This window comes from Suricata suricatta, chromosome 11 (genome assembly GCF_006229205.1).
Source record: "Suricata suricatta isolate VVHF042 chromosome 11, meerkat_22Aug2017_6uvM2_HiC, whole genome shotgun sequence".
Lineage (NCBI taxonomy): Eukaryota > Metazoa > Chordata > Mammalia > Carnivora > Herpestidae > Suricata > Suricata suricatta.
The window spans coordinates 39,528,576-39,546,364 of NC_043710.1; the positions used below are offsets into that span (position 1 = coordinate 39,528,576).

At 38.7% G+C, this 17,789-nt stretch overlaps 1 protein-coding gene across 2 annotated transcripts in view; it reads left to right on the forward strand.

Annotated features, from left to right (window-relative positions):
- Positions 1–17,789, forward strand: part of TSG101 (tumor susceptibility 101) — a 43,423-nt gene that overhangs the window by 17,479 nt on the left and 8,155 nt on the right. For both annotated transcript variants that reach the window (XM_029956039.1, XM_029956040.1), the window contains exons 6-7: positions 3,538–3,604; positions 8,689–8,780. In XM_029956039.1, the coding sequence (XP_029811899.1) occupies positions 3,538–3,604; positions 8,689–8,780 (159 nt within the window). The remainder of the gene's footprint in view (positions 1–3,537; positions 3,605–8,688; positions 8,781–17,789) is intronic.

Consider the following 17,789-nt stretch of genomic DNA (forward strand, 5'->3'; position numbering starts at 1 on the left):
TGCAGTGCAGAAGCTTTTTATCTTGATGAAGTCCCAAGAGTTCAGTTTTGCTTTCATTTCCCTTGCCTTTGGGGATGTGTTGAGTAGGAAATTGCTGCGGTGGAGGTCTAGGAGGTTTTTTCCTACTTTCTCCTTGAGGAGCATCTTGACTCACTAGCTGCTTAATGAGAATCTAACAGAAAGAATTTCTGAACCCATTTTCTTTTTCTTCCCTGACTTCACAGAATAAGTTTGGTTTTAGATATTAGTAGTTTTTTTACTAAAAGTTGTAGTGGTTCTTTTGGACCAGAAATTTGTTTTCATCTTAATAAATTCGGTTGACTCTGGTGCCTGAGATTAGACAGTTTTGGTCATTTAAGTTTGAAATAGCAAATAACTTCCTACTTTGTCATTCGTGTATGTTTGCTTGAATAATGTAGCTAGTGACCACTTAAGATAATCTTTTCAAAAGTTTGGGCAGTTTTCTAATTTCCTAAATTGCTTCCAATTTTATTAATATTGACATTGAAAGTGCAGCATTCCAGAAAGAGACCACACTAAAGAGATTATTATTGCCATTCCATTTTGCACACTGTGTCACATGTAAAATCTAGAGCTGATTTAAGTAAATTACAAGAGACCAATTTATTGTCTATTGATTCTGGTTTTAATACTTTTTATACATTTAAATAATATCAATTATTATTAGCTATGACTCTAAAGAGATGAAGGTTTAAATTCCATTCCCACACACACACACATACCAAAGAATAGCCCAGAAATTTGGGTAGATACATATATAAATATTATCTTCTAGTTCAGAAATTGTATACTTCTTTTATTATCACTACTCAAAACACTTTTGATCTCCTGTTTTAGGACGACTTTGAGCTAGGTATGAGTCACATGAAAACATGTTATGGTCAAGCCTAGTTTTTTGGACAATAGTAATAGTCAACATATGGAGTTGTTACTATAACTATGTAGTCTTAACTGCATAGCTAAGCACTTTGTATTCATTCTCCTGAATCCCTATAATAACCCCATATATTATGTGTATTTGTATCACATTTTATTCTGGCTGTGAAATTACTTTACTTCATTATCTGCTTCCTTGACAGTCTTGGATTAAAATAACATTTGTTGTTTCTCAGAATCAAAATTTGGTGGAATTAGTTACTTTTCGGAACCTTAGAAAAGGAAAATTGCTTATGATTATGAGGACATTGCTTTTAACCATGAGGTGGTGGTTTATGTGTACAAGAGAGAAACTAGCATGGGGGTTAGAAATTGTGTGTGTTGCTGACATTTAATAGAAGCCCCATGTTTTCATGTTCTTAAAGATCAGCTGTGCTCTGGGTGCCTGGGTGATTCAGTCGACTAAGTGTCTGACTCTTGATTTTGGCTCAGGTCATTATCTCATGGTTCATGAGTTCAAGCCCCACATCAGGCTCTGTGCCGACAGTTCGGAGCCTGCTTGGGATCTCTCTCTCCTTTTTCCTTTCTCCCTCCCTTGCTCTCATTGTCTCTCCTTTTTCCTTTCTCCCTACCCTGCTCTCATGTGCTCTCTCTTTCAAAATAAGTAAATAAAAAACAAAACAAAACTATGTTTTGCCCAGGAAGAAAAAATGTTTTATGGAATCCAGCAATTGAGACACTTTGGGAGGTATTTTCTCTTTCTGAAATAGCATTGAACATCATCCTAGCTTCATTATACTTAAGAAAAAATTTACTTATGATATCTATAGTTCATTCTAACAGGAAGACTATGAACATTGGTATTTGCAGATATATGCTCAGCTACTCTGGTAAAGATTTCTAAGGCCCTTGCCATAATCAGCATACTTCTCCCAGCCACTTATATTCTGTGCTTAAAAAGTTTCTTTCTTGGGGTGCCTGGGTGGCTCAGTCTTAAGATTAAGCATCCCCGTATCGGGCTTTGTGCTGGCAGCTAACTCAGAGCCTGGAGCCTGTTTCAGATTCTGTGTCTCCTTCTCTCTGCCCCTCCCCTGCTTGTGCTATCTCTCTCTGTCTCTCAAAAATAAAATAAAAAGCAGGGGAAAAAAGTTCATTTCTTGTGGCATCTGGGTGGCTCAGTTACACACACACACACACACACAGCACTCTACTCCTGTCATAGCACTTATCACTATTATTATTCTTGGTTTTCTTACCCACTAGACCAGAAGCAACTTGAAGCCAGGAATTCTTTCTTTTTTTTTTTCCCCCCCCCATCAAATTCCTGGTGTCGATCACATAGAAGGCACTAGAATACTTATTGATTGTATTAAGAACTAATCCACCATTGTATTCATTATGAAAAATTTCACTGAGGGGGTGTCTGGGTGGCTCAGTCAGTTAAGCATCTGACTTTGGCTCAGGTCATGATCTCACGATTCATGGGTTCAAGCGCCGCATCAGGCTGACAGCTAGCTCAGAGCCTGGAGCCTATCTTCAGATTCTGTGTCTCCCACTCTCTTTGCCCCTCCCCTGCTCATGCTGTCTCTTTCTCTATCTCAAAAAGAAATAAAACATTTAAAAAATTTTTAAAAAATTTCACTGAGGATAAATTGATTCTCAGACAAGTCATTTCCAGTTAAAGCCAAAACTAACTTATTCTTCATCTATGTCGATTAGCTTCCTGGCACCACTAACTAGTTCTAGATCTGTTGTGTTCTCTTTAAAAAATACATAACAGGGCCCCTGGGTGGCTTAGTTGGTTGAGCATCCAACTCTTGGTTTCGGCTCAAGTCGTGATCTCACAGTTCCTGGGGTTGAGCTTCGAGTCTGGCTTTACGCTAACAGTACAGAGCCTGCTTGGGATTTTCTCTCTACCTCTCTCCCGCCCCCTCCCCCCGCCCCTCCCCTGCTGTGCACTTGCTCTTGCTCGTGCTCTCTCTCTTTCAAAAATAAATAAGTAAACTTTATATATATAACCATTCTTTAAGCTTACTAGATTTGCAGTTTCCCCTAGTATTTACAAGCTTTTGTTTTGTCTTTAACCATTCTAGCTAAAAAAAGTGTATAAGTTTTATAATAAAGGATTTCTTGAAGTAATTTGAAGTCTTTTAAAGTTCTCAGTCAAGCCAACAAAACCAGGTGTGCAAATTGGTCAACATGGTCTTAAAAGAAATATCAAAAGATTTCTTAGATATAATGAAAAGGTCACTTTCTAAGAAGCTGACCTTGGACCAGAGGAGGGCAGAATTACCTTCCTCTAAATTCCAGTCAAACCCGCTGCTGTCTCAGGTTACAGACTCTGAGAGTATGGACAGCTGACCTGGTTGAACTATTTGTCAGTTATCCCTTATTGGGATTGTCATGTGTAAGGTCGTAACTCATACTTAATGCTTTGAGAATTATGTGGCTTGAAGATACTTCACTCCTTGCAGTAAGGAACTAATATGGATGGAGTGTTTGTTTTATATTGGTGCTGAGATTTGGATTCTTTACCTGTATGAAATTTTGCAGTGGTTTGACAGTGATGTTTGTCTTATTTGATAGCCTATATATCCAGGACTATGTATATTATTTTAAAATGTCAAAAATTATTTTTAGCTTCCTATATCCCAGGCATGCCAAGTGGAATCTCTGCATATCCATCTGGATATCCTCCCAATCCCAGGTAATGAAAAATTAATCTTTTGAATAATTATATTAGAAATTCTGTTAGTTCTACAATCAAAATAATGGGTGCTTATGTAGGGCATCAGAGTAAACTTAGTTTCAGTTTAGTGGAAGGCAAGATGGTTTATTGGAGAAATGTTATGGTATGTATGTAGTTCAGGAGTTTTCTTCCATTCTAGAGAAGTGCAGCTCCAGTCTGTTTACAGAAAAGGAAGGAGTGGGATAATGACAATGATCTTGATTGGTTTTGGACCTTGAAATCCTTGCTGGCTACTTCCCTTCTAAGAACTTTATATATTTAGGGTAGATGGCCAAAAGGTTAATGGAATACTAATTTTAATGAATTCAACCAAGAAAAATACTTAATACCCTTTAAAAATTTCCCTTTTTTGTAAATTACAGGGAATGAATTAATGGTTTACATAATGGGGTCAGTCTTGTCCCTGTGGTATTTATTAATTTAATTCACAGACTACATGTACTACCAACCTTTATTATCCATTTGATGATAACATAACTCAGGTAAGTTAAATTAATAGATCAGTGTATGAGTAAGACATACTAGAAAATCAATGAGAAATAATTATTAGCCCATGTTTCAAATGCATACTTATTTCAGTGGTAATCTAGGAGTATATTCCAGAGGTGGTCTTTGGGCTTACTTAAAATGCAAGACCAGCATGTACTGGTGTCCAGATGAGATTTCTAGCTACTTTATTAACAAGAAATTTTTAACCCTGCTTAACTCTTTTTAGCTTCATATAATCCTCACAGATAAAAGTAGCCAGATTTCCTGGCTACATAGATATGATATATGTACATATAAAATATCCAGGATTTTCTAAGTGAAATTCAGCAATCTTATTTGTTTCTAGGTCTTTCTTAATTTCAGAGATTGCTTTATAAGGTAGTAAGCTTACTGTTACATTAGAGATGTAAACAGACTAGATGAACATCTTTCAGGGACAATAAAGAAAGATTCCTAGGGGCACCTGGGTGGCTCAGTCGGTTAAGCCTCCGACTTTGGCTCAGGTCAGATCTCATGTTCGTGGGTTCGAGCCCCACATCAGGCTGTGTGCTGACAGCTAGCTCAGAGCCTGGAGCCTGCTTCCGGTTCTGTGTCTTCTTCTCTCTCTGCCCCTCCCCCTCTCATGCTCTGTCTCTCTTTGTATCAAAATAAATAAAACATTTAAAAAAAAATAAAATGTATCACATCATTTATAAAAAAAAAAGATTCCTATGATTGTAATATATGAACAGACTGTAAGTTTTAGATTTCTTGAGGCCTTTAATTTTCTGATTTAGTTCTAGAAATTGGACCTTCTTGTCTAAAGCCTTGAAATTACAAGGCTTTACAATTAATAGTTGCTAGTAAGAAGGAACTTTGGACCTAAGGAAACGGTTGTTGGAAGTATAGTAAGAAAGTGGGCTTCTGAATAATAAAGCCATTTCAAAGAAACTCGTAGATAAACTTGAAGGTGGAAAATATTATGAAACTGTAAATCTTATTCACTTAGGTAAATATGAAAGTGTCTTTTGTGAGGTTATTTGTAAGAAGTTCCTTTTCTAAGTTTTTCTTTTTTTTCCTTAATGTTTGTTTATTTTTGAGAGAGGAAGAGGGAGTCTCAAGCGGGCTCTGTGCTGTCGGCACAGAGCCCATTGCAGGGCTCTCCGTCAGCAACTGTGAGATCATGACCTGAGCTGAAATCAAGAGCTGGATGCTTAACCAACTGTGCCACTTAGGCAAACCAAGAAGTTCCTTTTGAAACAGCTATTTTTCAGAAATTTGACAGGTTTTTTTCCTTTGAAATGTAACTTTTAATCTCAAAATGTAAATAGTATGCTAACAAGTTATTAAGGGTAACTGTTTTCACATTGCCATCTCTTTCTTTCTGTATATAAAAGGTTTTGGCCAAAGAACTTCAGAACCTCTTTCTCTTCTCCCTTTATCCTAAAGGAGAATTAATAAGTCAGTGACTCAAGTAGAATCTTTATCTTAAAACAATGAATATGAGTCTTTATTCTTGCTATAGAAAGTTGGACTAGATGATCTCTAAGTTCTCTTCCAAATCTTAAGATCCTTTGAAAGTTTAATTTAGCACCTGCAGCATGTATACAAGGAACCTAAAAGGTATGTCAAGAATAGTTGTTCCAGTTTGGGTATGTGTACTAGCAAGCATGTAATAAGGTATTAGGAACCGCTTCCTGGTATCAGAAAAGAAAGAAAATGGTAAGTGCTGCGGCAAACAGAACTTCACATCTGCTTTGAAGATGGGAGCTCAGTGATAACTTTGTAAATGAAAGAACTGATTTATGAGGATAACCTTAAAGAAGGAAATTCAGGGGCACCTGGGTGGGTCAGTTGTTTATGTATCCAACTCTTGATTTCATCTCAGGTCATTATCTCATAGTTCGTGGGATCAAGCCCCACATCATGCTCTGCACAGACAGCACAGAGCCTGCTTGGGATTCTCTGTCCTCCCCCCACCCCTCAAAATAAATAAATATTAAAAAAAAAAAAAAAAAAAGAAGGAAACAGTATTTAAAGGTGGAGGGAGCAGCAAAGAGTTATAACATTTTATGACTTCGGGGATACTTACCAATTCTCAAGTCTGGCCCACTCATTTTATGTAAGCAAAGGTGAGAAACTCTTCAAAATCCTAGGAAAAAAAATAGGGAAACACTGTATGTAGTGTGGCTGGAGAATATAGGGTTGTAAGTAAAGGAATTAAAGAGAATAAGGTGCAACTTTCATAGATACTATAGATCTCCCAAAGCCTTCCCTGATTTCCTCTGATAGTGATTTTCCATTCTACATCTCCTGAATTTTTACTTAGCATTTTTTTTGGTTCCTTGATCCTATTAGGATAGAGAAAAAAATGGATTCATATCTTAGCACCTACACAAGCACTTAGAAACAGTGCCTTAAGTATAATAAATAGTAGAATTGGAAGAAGTACATAAAGTGTTAGAAAATTCTTTGTAAATACTTAGTTTAAAAAGGGCTCTTTAAAAGTTTGGAAAAGATTTGCTACCTAGGGCAAATTGTTTAATAATATACAAAGATAGAAATAGTACTATTATTATTTCAAGAAAAATTTTTAACTCTGAACACAGAGAATAACCATTAACCATGAACAAAAAAATGGAACTAGGAGAAAAGGGAGTTCTTGGAAGCTAATATCTGTAGACCTAGAAAAGTTTTATACTAGTTACTAAAAGATTCAGCAGTGATCACAGATTGTCTTTAAAAAGGTACAAAATGGGAATAACCCCAGAAAGAAACACATTTATTCCAGAATTTTTTTAATGTTTGTTTATTTATCTTTGGAAAGAGAGCTCATGCACATGAGCAGGGAGGGGGCAGAGAGAGCGGGGGAGAGAATCCCAAGCAGGCTCTGTGCTGTCAGTGCAGAGCCCACTGCAGGGCTCGATCTCATGAGATCATGACCTGAGCTGAAATCAAGAGTCAGACATTCACCAACTGAGCTACTCACCCAGGGACCCCCATCCCAGTTTTCAGAACTGTAGACTGAGAAATATCAGGAAGATTGCCACCATTTCCTTGCACCATGGCAGCCGGGTTACTAAAGACTAGAAATAAAAGTACCATTCAGTAGTCTTTGGCATGTGTCTACCAAGAACAAAAATGCTTCAATTTTATTTCTTTTATTTTGCTTTATATACTGATAGGTGAGATGGTATTGTGATTACACTGAATCTTGAACAACCTGCACAAAATTTTTTTCTTGAGGACAAGTTATGAAATGTGAGCTGGTAGTACAAATGGTAGAATCTGAGTCACTATACTGAAAAGGGATTACTGACTCAGAACTCAGAGCTCTTGCTCCTGAGCTGGTGGTTTTTTAATCAGTAATTTTAATGGAGTTGTAGAAGGCCTATTGATGAAAATTGCAAATGTAGATCTGATGACTAATCACATTTTGTTGTCAAACTAACAGGTAACTAGTAATCATCTTGTTTTACTTTTCTTCTCCATTTTAAGTGAAACACTGCCAAACTAGTGACCATTCAGAGGAGAGTGATTAGACCTAAAAATCATGTCCTGTGAAGAATGGTTGAAGGAATTTAAAAGATCACCTAAAGAAGAGTAGAGAAGACAAGAGTGGGAAATGTTGGAAGTCTACTGCCATTCAAGTGTTTTTCCAGAATGCAAATTTAGGACTGTTAGGTGGAAGTTATATCAAAATGATATTTAGTGTCCAGTAGAAAAAGATGACCAATTTGTCAGGTGATCATTTGTTAATATTTATAAAACGGTTTTGGATAAAAGGTTGGAGGAGAATACTTCTAAGGAAACTTCCTGCTCACTCTGATACGAATACATGAGTGACACAGACTATCCATAGAGTGAGAAGAAAAATTTTAAAGCTTTAAGAGGAGAATTTTCAGTTCAGATATTCACAAAGGTTATCAGTGTTCACAGGCAATAAAAAATTAATATGATTTCCAATTGCTAGGAAATTGGAATGGGAAAGTATTCACAAAATTTTAGTTGCTTCCAGTTTTGATGCTGTTCAACTGCCCTTAGAAATACTGTGGTTGGGGTGCCTGGGTGGCTCAGTCGGTTGAGCATCTGGCTTCGGCTCAGGTTGTGATCTCACAGTTCGTGCATGGGTTTGAGCCCCACGTCAGGCTCTGTGCTGACAGCCAGCTCATGAGCCTGGAGCCTGTCTTGAGATTCTGTGTCTCCCTCTCTCTCTGACCCTCCCCTGCCCATGCTGTCTGTCTGTCTGTCTGTCTGTCTCTCTCCCTCTCTCTCCCCCTCTCTCAAAAATAAATAAAACATTAAAAAAAAATACTCTGGTTGCTTTCTGCTCCTTTGAAGATGACCCTCAATAACCACAGCCAACCAAGAGTATTTTTACCATTTACCTAGGAGTAAATCCAGTGTCGCTAGCGGAATTTCTGTACAGCTTTGCTTGAGAAGACACTTGTATCTCTGAAAGTCATTAACTCATAAAACAACATGTCAAGCTTAACTTCCTGAATGGGATTCTTAAAGATACTCTAGTGTTGAGTCATATTAACATTTAATGAGTTTTTTTGCTCTCTTTTTAGTGGCTACCCAGGCTGTCCTTACCCACCTGGTGGTCAGTATCCTGCCACAGCGAGTTCTCAGTACCCCTCCCAACCTCCAGTGGCCACTGTTGGTAAGTTCCCTTCAAAATTGTATTTTTCCCATAAGGAAAGTCAGTCTCTTGTTTTGAAAAGTGCGTTTCACTTTTACATGTGAAATATTAGAGTATTCTTCCTTGTTGCAGGAAAACCATAAATGGTCAATGTCATAATCGAAAACTTGAAGTAGGTGATTATCATTATATAAAGGAGCCTTCTACCCAGGCATAAAAATAAATCTGATTGACTCTCTTCACTCTTTGCTATGGGTCCCATATTTTTATTCATGAACTTAGTGTACGTTGAACCATTAACATAATACATTACTTAGATTTCCCTAGCCTGGTTATATGTAAAAACAGATGAGCATCTTTTGGAGAAGAAAGCACTACTGGACATACTGCAAATTATTACAGACCAGTAGTTCTTGCTTTTTAGTGTTGTGTTTAGAGTTGCCTGAAGTTTAATTTTCTTCAACTGAGAATTTTTAGCAGTGTGAGAGTCTCTACAGATTTCCACCCTGCTCCGTGCCTGTCTGCCACCACCTGTAGGCATATCATTTCAGCAGTTCTTCCCTCTCATCACTAATTTGTGTTCTCTACTAGATTGCTCTCATAAACACAAAATATGCCCTAAACTAACCTTAAAAAATCCTCTCTCAAGTCTGCTTTCCCACCACTATTCCATTTCTTGGTTCCCTTCTGCAGCAAAACACCTTGAAACAATTCTTTTTAATTCCTCTTCCCCCTTTCTCTTTTAAAGCTTCCATTTGGGATTTCCTTCATACCATTCTAAAACTGCTTTTGTCAAGATCACTAATGACCTATACAAGGTTAAATCCAATAGGTAGTTACTACTATTCTCCACTTACTTGGCCTTATCAGCAGCATTTGACACAGTTGGTTATTCCTTCCCTGATTACACTTTCCTCTCTTGTTTCCTAGGACCTCATAATCGGTTTTACTCCTAGCTCGCTAGTACTCATACTCAATCTTTTTGCAGTTCCCTACTTTTTTTTTTGTAATTTTTTTAAATGTTTGTTTATTTTTGAGAGTGTGCGCACGTGCGTGCACGAGCGCACAAGTGGGGGAGGGGCAGAGAGAGAGGGAGACACAATCCAAAGCAGCTCCAAGCTCCAAGCTGTCAGCACAGTGCTCAGCATGGAACTCAAACTCATGAACTGTGAGATCATGATGTGCTCCGAAGTCGGACGCTTAACTGACTGAGCCACCCAGGTGCCCCTGGCCCCTCCTTTTATTAATGTTGGAGTGTCCCTGGTTTAGTTCTTAGCATTCTCTGTACTCATTCTCCTGGTGATCTCCACCAGTCTTAGCTTTAAAAACCATTTCTATCCCCACAGTTCCCAAATGTATGCTTGCAGCCTATAGCTTTCTCCCAAAATCCAGATCCTTATAGGCAGCTGCCTTATTATTTCCACTTGGATGTTTAATAGACATCTGAAACCCAACATGGCCAGATTTAAACTCTGTATCTCTCTATACAGCTTCCCCACCTCCATTGATACCTACTCAGTACTCTTACTTTGGCATCTTCCTTGATACCTTATCAGGAACCTACTGTCTTCAGAATCTGTCTAGAATCTGATCATACCCAGGGCAGATCCAAGTCACCACATTGTCCCTAATCTAATTTATTTCAAAAGCCTCCCAAAAGGTTTCCATGTCTGTCCTTGGCATCTACACTCTATTTTTAACCCAACATCCTATTAAAGCATAGACTATGTTGCTCCTCTGCTTACAACCTGCCACTGTTTCCCCATTTCACTCAGAATTCAGTCCAGAGTTTCTAGGCCTAGGCGGCCCTGCATAATCCTGCTTTCCTCCCGGTTACTTCTCTTTTCCTACTCTTCTCTTCTGGACTCTTCCTTCTTAGGAAGTCCCCTGCCTATTTCCTTTACACGGAGCAGTCATGCCTACCTGACTAATTGGCCGCCGCCGCCGCCGCCACCACCCCCACCACCACCCCCTGTCATCCCCTCCCCTGCCACACACACACGCCGACCATCCAGAACGGTGCTTTCTATATAGAAATTCCGCAGTAAATACGTAAATATTTTCCTGAGTGCCTAAATGAATATATGATCTTGTGAGTTAATCTTTCTGTTAAGATTTTCTGATAAATTGTAATCATCCCAAGATCTGATGTATCTTCTTTTTCTAATGCTGTTTTTGCCACTGATACATTCTAGTTATAGGTGTTCTAGTGGCATGGTTTTAATTTATTAAAATGTTCTTGGGGCGCCTGGGCGGCTCAGTTGGTTAAGCATCCGACTTCAGCTCAGGTCATGATCTCGTGGTCCATGAGTTTGAGCCCCGCATCGGGATCTGTGCTGACAGCTCAGAGCCTACTTCAGATTCTGTGTCTCCCTCTCTCTCTGCCCCTCCCCAGCGCATGCTCTGTCTCTCTTTGTCGCTCAAAAATAAATAAACACTAAAAAAAGAAAATGTTCTTGGGGTGCCTAGGTGGTTTAGTTGGTTAAACATACAGCCTGATTTCAGCTCAGGTCATGATCTCATGGTTCATGGGATCGAGCCCTGCATCAGGCTCTGTGCCAACAGTGAGGAGCTGCTTGGGATTCTCTCTCTCTCAAACGCTTTTAAAAAGTGTTCTCAAACTTACTGAAAAGTAGGTTGTTTTCTACACCATAATTTAAAGGATTTGAGTTAGAAATGGGAGCAGTGCTACTTGTGACCGAGTTTTCGTTGAGACGATGGTGTAATCCCTTTGATTTCTAGAGAACCTCAGTTTCTAACAGTCTTATATATGTTATCTCATTTCACATAGTAGGTAGGAAGCATTTTATAGCTTAGAGTAGATTATTTCTACACATCCAAAAAATAGGAATGTAGATATTTAAAATTACATCTAATATTTATGTTTTTAGAACAAGTTATCAAAGAAATTAATCTTATGTATTTTTTCAAGAGTACTTAGGCTAGAAACATTTAATGATAATCTTGGTTATTCTTTAATGTGTATTGTTCTTTTGTCTTTGTTGCTAGCCTATGTGATTTTTTTCATTGTTCTGACAGTTCATTGTGCACAACACTATTGAGCTTTAGAAATGTAATACAGGGCACCTGGGTGACTCAGTCGTTAAGCATCTGACTTGTCTTAAGTCATGATCTCATGGTTCCTGAGTTCGAGACCCACATCTGGTGAGCTCAAACTCTGCTTTGGGTGACCATGAGCCTTGCTTCTCTCTCTGGCTCTCTGTCTCCCTGTCTCTCTCTCAAAAACAAAACAAAACAAAACACCTTTAGTAAAGGAAAGCAGAAACAAAAGTATCATTTGAATATTAGAGTTCACAAATAGTCAACATTTTGAGTACGCAGTGGTCACAGGATTTGCGATGTTATTCTTTGTACTACTGAGGCCATGAGAAAAAATGAATGTGGTTTATTTATTCTTAAACTTTGTGGGACTTGATAGTTTCACTTATTAAGTTTTGATTTTACAATATAAAACGAACACCTGATTGAAAGCATCATCAACATATATCTTTTTATTATTGATCTGGATGTCTGTGCAAGTGTTGTTTAACCATCACCCACAGTAAAGTAAAAGAACCATTTAAAAATGAAGAGAGATTACATTCCTTATAGCAACCTCTTCAGACAAAGTAGTGAAGACTGAGGACAAATGCAGATATTGGGCCTTAAAACAGCTCTTTCTGGGGTGCCTGTAGGGGTGGCTCAGCGGTTAAGCGTCCCACTTCAGCTCAGGTCATGACCTCACGGCTCGTTAGTTGAAGTCCTGCATCGGGCTCTATGCTGACAGTTTAGAGACTGGAGCTTCATCAGATTCTGTCCCCCTCTCTCTCTGTCCCTCCCCCAATTGTGCATGCACTGTCTCTCTCTCAAATATAAATAAACATGAAAAAATATTTTTTTAAACACCTCTTTCCAATCAGTGTGGATTTTAACCATTTAAAAGAAAATCAGTTTTGTCATTTCATTTTATAGCTTTTTTGTTACCAGGGCAGATAGCTTCCCATCTAATCTGACCCAAAAGCACCTTTGTGAAGTTGGAGCTCACTGAGGGCATTGACTAAGCAGTGAAGACTTGTGAATAATGAAAAACCTATTGATAAGGCTTTTCCATCAGGTCTGGGCAGTCTTAATGATATGTTTTTGTTTTTATTTTTGAGAGAAAGTGAGAGAGAGACAGAGTACAAGCAGGGGAGAGAGAGAGAGGGAAAGAGAGAGGGAGACACAGAATCCGAAGCAGGCTCCAGGCTCTGAGCTGTCAGCCTGACGTGGGACTCTAACCCACGAACTGCGAGATTGTGGCCTGAGCTAAAGTCAGTTGCTTAACCGACTGAGCCACCCAGGCACCCCAATGATATTTTAATACACTTGTATTATATAAGACAGGGAAGAGCTTTAATCTATAACTCAAATTTTTCTTAGAAATCATTGTAAACCAGGTGTATTTTTTGTATATCATCTTTGCAATTGACTACCGAAAACATTCTCTACTGGAAAATCAGTGGGAAAAGATGTGGAATTTGGACAGCTTTCCTTTGTGACCATTATTTATCAACAAAGGCATCAGGAGGAAGATAAACTTTTCTTGATATCTGAGGATAAAAGTTAAATATTTAAAAACTTAAAAATTTAAATTTCTGTTTCTTTGGATTAAAGTATGTGGTTAAAGTGAACCATTTTTGGGGCGTCTGGGTGGATCAGTCAGTTAAGTGTCTGACTTCAGCTCAGGTCATGATCTCACAGCTTATAAGTTTGAGCCCTGTGTCAGGCTCCGCTGACAGAGTCTGGAGCCTGCTTTGGATTCTGTGTCTCCCTTTCTCTTTGCCCCTCCCCCACTCATGCTCCATCTGACAAAAAAAATAAACATCAAACAAAATAAGTGAATCACTTTGGTAGGACTAAGCATATAACTGTCACCAAGTTAGCACTGCCAAAACTAAAAGGTAACCTGAATTCTGATTTTAAAGGTGTAAAATTACTTGACCACCATTGAGTTACAAAGAATAAGTTTAGGAGACAACAATACTTCTTTATGTTTTGTTTTGTTTTTTTTAACATTTATTCATTTTTGAGAGACAGAGAGACACACACAGAACCCAAAGCAGGCTCCAGGCTTTAAGCTCTCAGCACAGAGCCCAATGTGGGGCTCGAACTCACAAAATGTGAGATCATGACCTGAGCCGAAATCAGTGGTTTAACTGACTGAGCCACTCAGGCACCCCTGTTTATGTTCTCTTAATAGCAGATGCCAGAACAAAGCAGAAGTAGGTATGGATGTGTGGTTATTTGTATGTTTTCTGGGCTGACAAATGGGTATTCAAGAGAAGCTTTAGTCCCTAACTGGGCATTCCAGTAGAGAACTCCAAACTGCACTAGGAGGGAAAGAGTGGCATGATGTGGGATCAGGTAATTCCCACTTTGATTCATGCATGGCACTGTCCGCCAGATCTGATCTGATGTGTGGTGCTGCACCTGGGTGCCAGTGATCTGGGAATGATGAAGTTGTTGGATGTAATAATCTGGGTTAAGAAAGATCAAAGATTTATCAAGAAAATGTCCAAGAATGTTACTATAGTGTGGTCCAGTATGGTACTCTGAAAAGTGTGGTGGCACTGAGCGAAACCTCCACATTTTAGGAATATGTGTGTAAAGAAAGTCAGGACTAATTGGCTCCTTCATGAAGTATGTCAGAGCATGTACCACCAGCCGTACTTGCTTTGTGCCAGAGTCTCCAGGTTTACTTCATATCAGCGGTGTCCTTTTATCAGAGAGTGGTTACAGATGTCTCAACTCTGATTTACTTTAGTGTCTTGAAACTTTGAGGAGAGAAAATAACAAAATCAGGTGCTTCTAGCCTAGGGCTTGACCCAGAATAGAATCTGTTGGACACTTGGATCTGTTGTTAAGATTCTCATCCTTGAAAGGAATTGTGTAGGGGCGCCTGGGTGGCTCAGTCGGTTAAGCATCCGGCTTCGGCTCAGGTCATGATCTCACGGTTCATGGGTTCGAGCCCCGCATCGGACTCTGTGCTGACAGCCAGCTCAGAGCCTGGAGCCTGTCTTCTGATTCTGTGTCTCCCTCTCTCTCTGACCCTCCCCTGCTCATGCTCTCTCTCTCTCTCTCTGTCTTTCAAAAGTAAATAATAAAAAACAATTTTTTTAATTTAAAGAACAAAAGGAATCGTGTAATAATTCACACCTTGATAAGAGTTCTTTGAATCCATCTGCATGCCTTTAGGATGTATATCATTAAGTTTTTCTGTATTCAAGTGGAAATCCATGTCCACTTTCCAAATGTAAAGTTTTGCTTTATGTATATGAAGTAATGCCTCTATTTTAAAAGATGCTGACAAAAAGAACAAGCCTCACATCTTTATGAACAACTCCTTTTGGTATTTCCAACACAAAGAACTACATAAATCTTAAGTATTAGAAACTTCTTTCCCTTGACACACATGATGTAAATTTTTTTCAGTTAAAAAAAAATTTTTTTTAATGTTTTTATTTATTTTTGAGAGAGAGACAGCGTGAGCAGGGGAGGGTCAGAGAGAGAAGGAGTCACAGGATCTGAAGACAGGCTCCAGGCTCTGTGCCAGTGGTCAGCACAGAGCCCGACGCGGGGCTCGAACGCATGAACCATGAGATCATGGCCTGAGCCAAAGTCAGACACCTAACCGACTGAGCCACCCAGGAGCCCCTCACAGTTTGTTTTTGAGCCTGGACAAGTTTATCTTGTCATTTGTCCTATATCCCACTTGGATACTCCTATTCCTAACAGAACATTAAGCTAGTTTGCAGGGGCTCGTTTCAGAATGCTTTAGTAGCGTTGTTAACGGTAATAATCGCCAGTATAAGCTTTGGCCATCATGGTGTTAGTCGGGTGTGATTTCCGATCCGCGCGGTCAGCTTCCAAGTCCCCTCCCCTGTGAATAGGAGTGCACGTGTTAGATCTCACAGCCATGCTTCAAATTCCCAACCAGGCTAGCTCAGAGGATTTCTTTTTTAAAATCTGTCAGTAACATAAAGCCATTGGGTGTATCCTAACTTCCTGGTCTTGATACACAATATTTCCTTTATGTTGTTACATTGCTGTAGAACTTCGGTTTATATTTTATGGAGAGGTATGTTGGGGCCCAAATCAAATTTAACTTTTGACTATTTTTAAAGCAGAACACACAAATACTGTTATTTAGTGTTGGCCATAGCTATTCAGTGTATGCTAACCAAACTTTATTTTTATAATGGGTTTTATATTTACAAAACAAAACGAATTTCCACAAAATTTCAAAGCCATAGTACCTGAGGACTCTTTGGTGTCCTGTTTTAATGATGTTCATACCTACTTATCTCTACTTTTGAAAACTTGATTTTTAAAAAAATTTTTTAGTGCTTTATTTATTTTTGAGAGAGAGACAGTATGAGCAGGGGAGGGTCAGAGAGAGAGGGAGACACAGAATCCGAAGCAAGCTCCAGGTCAGAGCCCGACGCGGGGCTCGAACTCACGAACCGTGAGATCATGAGCCAAAGTCGGATGCTTAACTGACAGCCACCCAGGTGCCCTGAAAACTTGAATTTTTATGTAAACTAATGTAAACTTTTCTTTGTGGTGTGTGTTTTTTTTCAAGAAGTGTACACTTGATGGTTTTCCTTAAGTATACTTTTTTCTTACCAATTGTGGTTACAGAAACTTTCTAGAGCTTAAATAGTAATGCTCTGATAGTGTTTAAAAGATACCTTGAGGTGCCCCTGCGTGGTTCAGTTGGTTAAGCATCCGATTTGGGCTTCAGTCATGATCTCACGTTTCATGAGATGGAGCTCCACGTCAGGCTCTGTGCTAACATCACGGAGCATGCTTGGTTCCCTGATTTCTTTGGAAGGAAAGTTTCATAGCCCACACAGAGCTCGTATTAGAAGCTTACATATTCATAGATTATAAATAAAAACCTTTTGTAAGCAGATTAATGAATTGGCAGGGTGTGCACTTAATAGCATGAATCAATCAGACTGCCTTTATTCATATAGTTATTTGAACGTTCTTTCTGTATCAGAGATTGACCTATTTTTGTGTGTTTTTACTATAAAAGGAAATAATAGGGCTTGATCTAGTGATCCAGATGGGCTTGATCTGGTTTCTTAGTAGATAGTAAATTACCTTTTGGGATTGCTGAGGCTCCATAGTTTGATCTGTAGCACAGATGCCAAACCAAAGATCGTTGGGTGTGTTTGTGTAAGTAACATCCAGAAGTAAAAATTACTGAGGTTAGAGTTCAGAAAAGTTACTGTTTAGTCAGACAGAAATAAGTCATATGATGTTGCTTATGATGTTTTTTATTTATTTTTGGGTGAGAGAGGGAGACACAGAATCTGAAGCAGGTCTAGGCTCTGAGCTGTTAGCACAGATCCTGATGCTAGGCTCGAACTCCTGAGCTGTTCGATCATGACCTGAGCCGAAGTCAGATGCTCAACCGGCCGAGCCACCCAGGCGCCCCTATATGATGTTGCTTATTTGTGAAAACTTAAAAATAAACAAGCCACACAATAGACAGGGTAAGCAAGCCAGGCTCATAGATACAGGGAACAGAGTGGTGGTTGCCAGAGGGCAGCAGTTGGAGAAAGAGAGAAAGGGATGAAATGTTTGTTTTTAAATAAACTGTGTTTAAAGTTTACTGTTCAGTTATCTTGTACTTTACTCTGGATTCTCTAATATAAATGATCTTTTTGAGTTACAGAAAACAGTGATCATTTAGTAAGTATTGCTAGGTAAATAAAACTTGAATGTCTTTAAGTGTTTAAAGATAGTTTTAAATCAAGTAGTCTATACTAGTGCACTTTGAAGAGACTGGCTTAAATTATCTGTTGAATTATGAGATCCATTGGGTAGCATATTGGTTTCCTAATAGGAGAAAAAAAAAACTTTTAAAAATTATGTTGTAGTTACTAAGGATTAGGTTCAATAATTGGATCCTACCTGGCATTTAAGTGAGGTTTTGCTTAGGACTATTTCTCAAAATTGTTGTTACCTTTTCGATTGCTG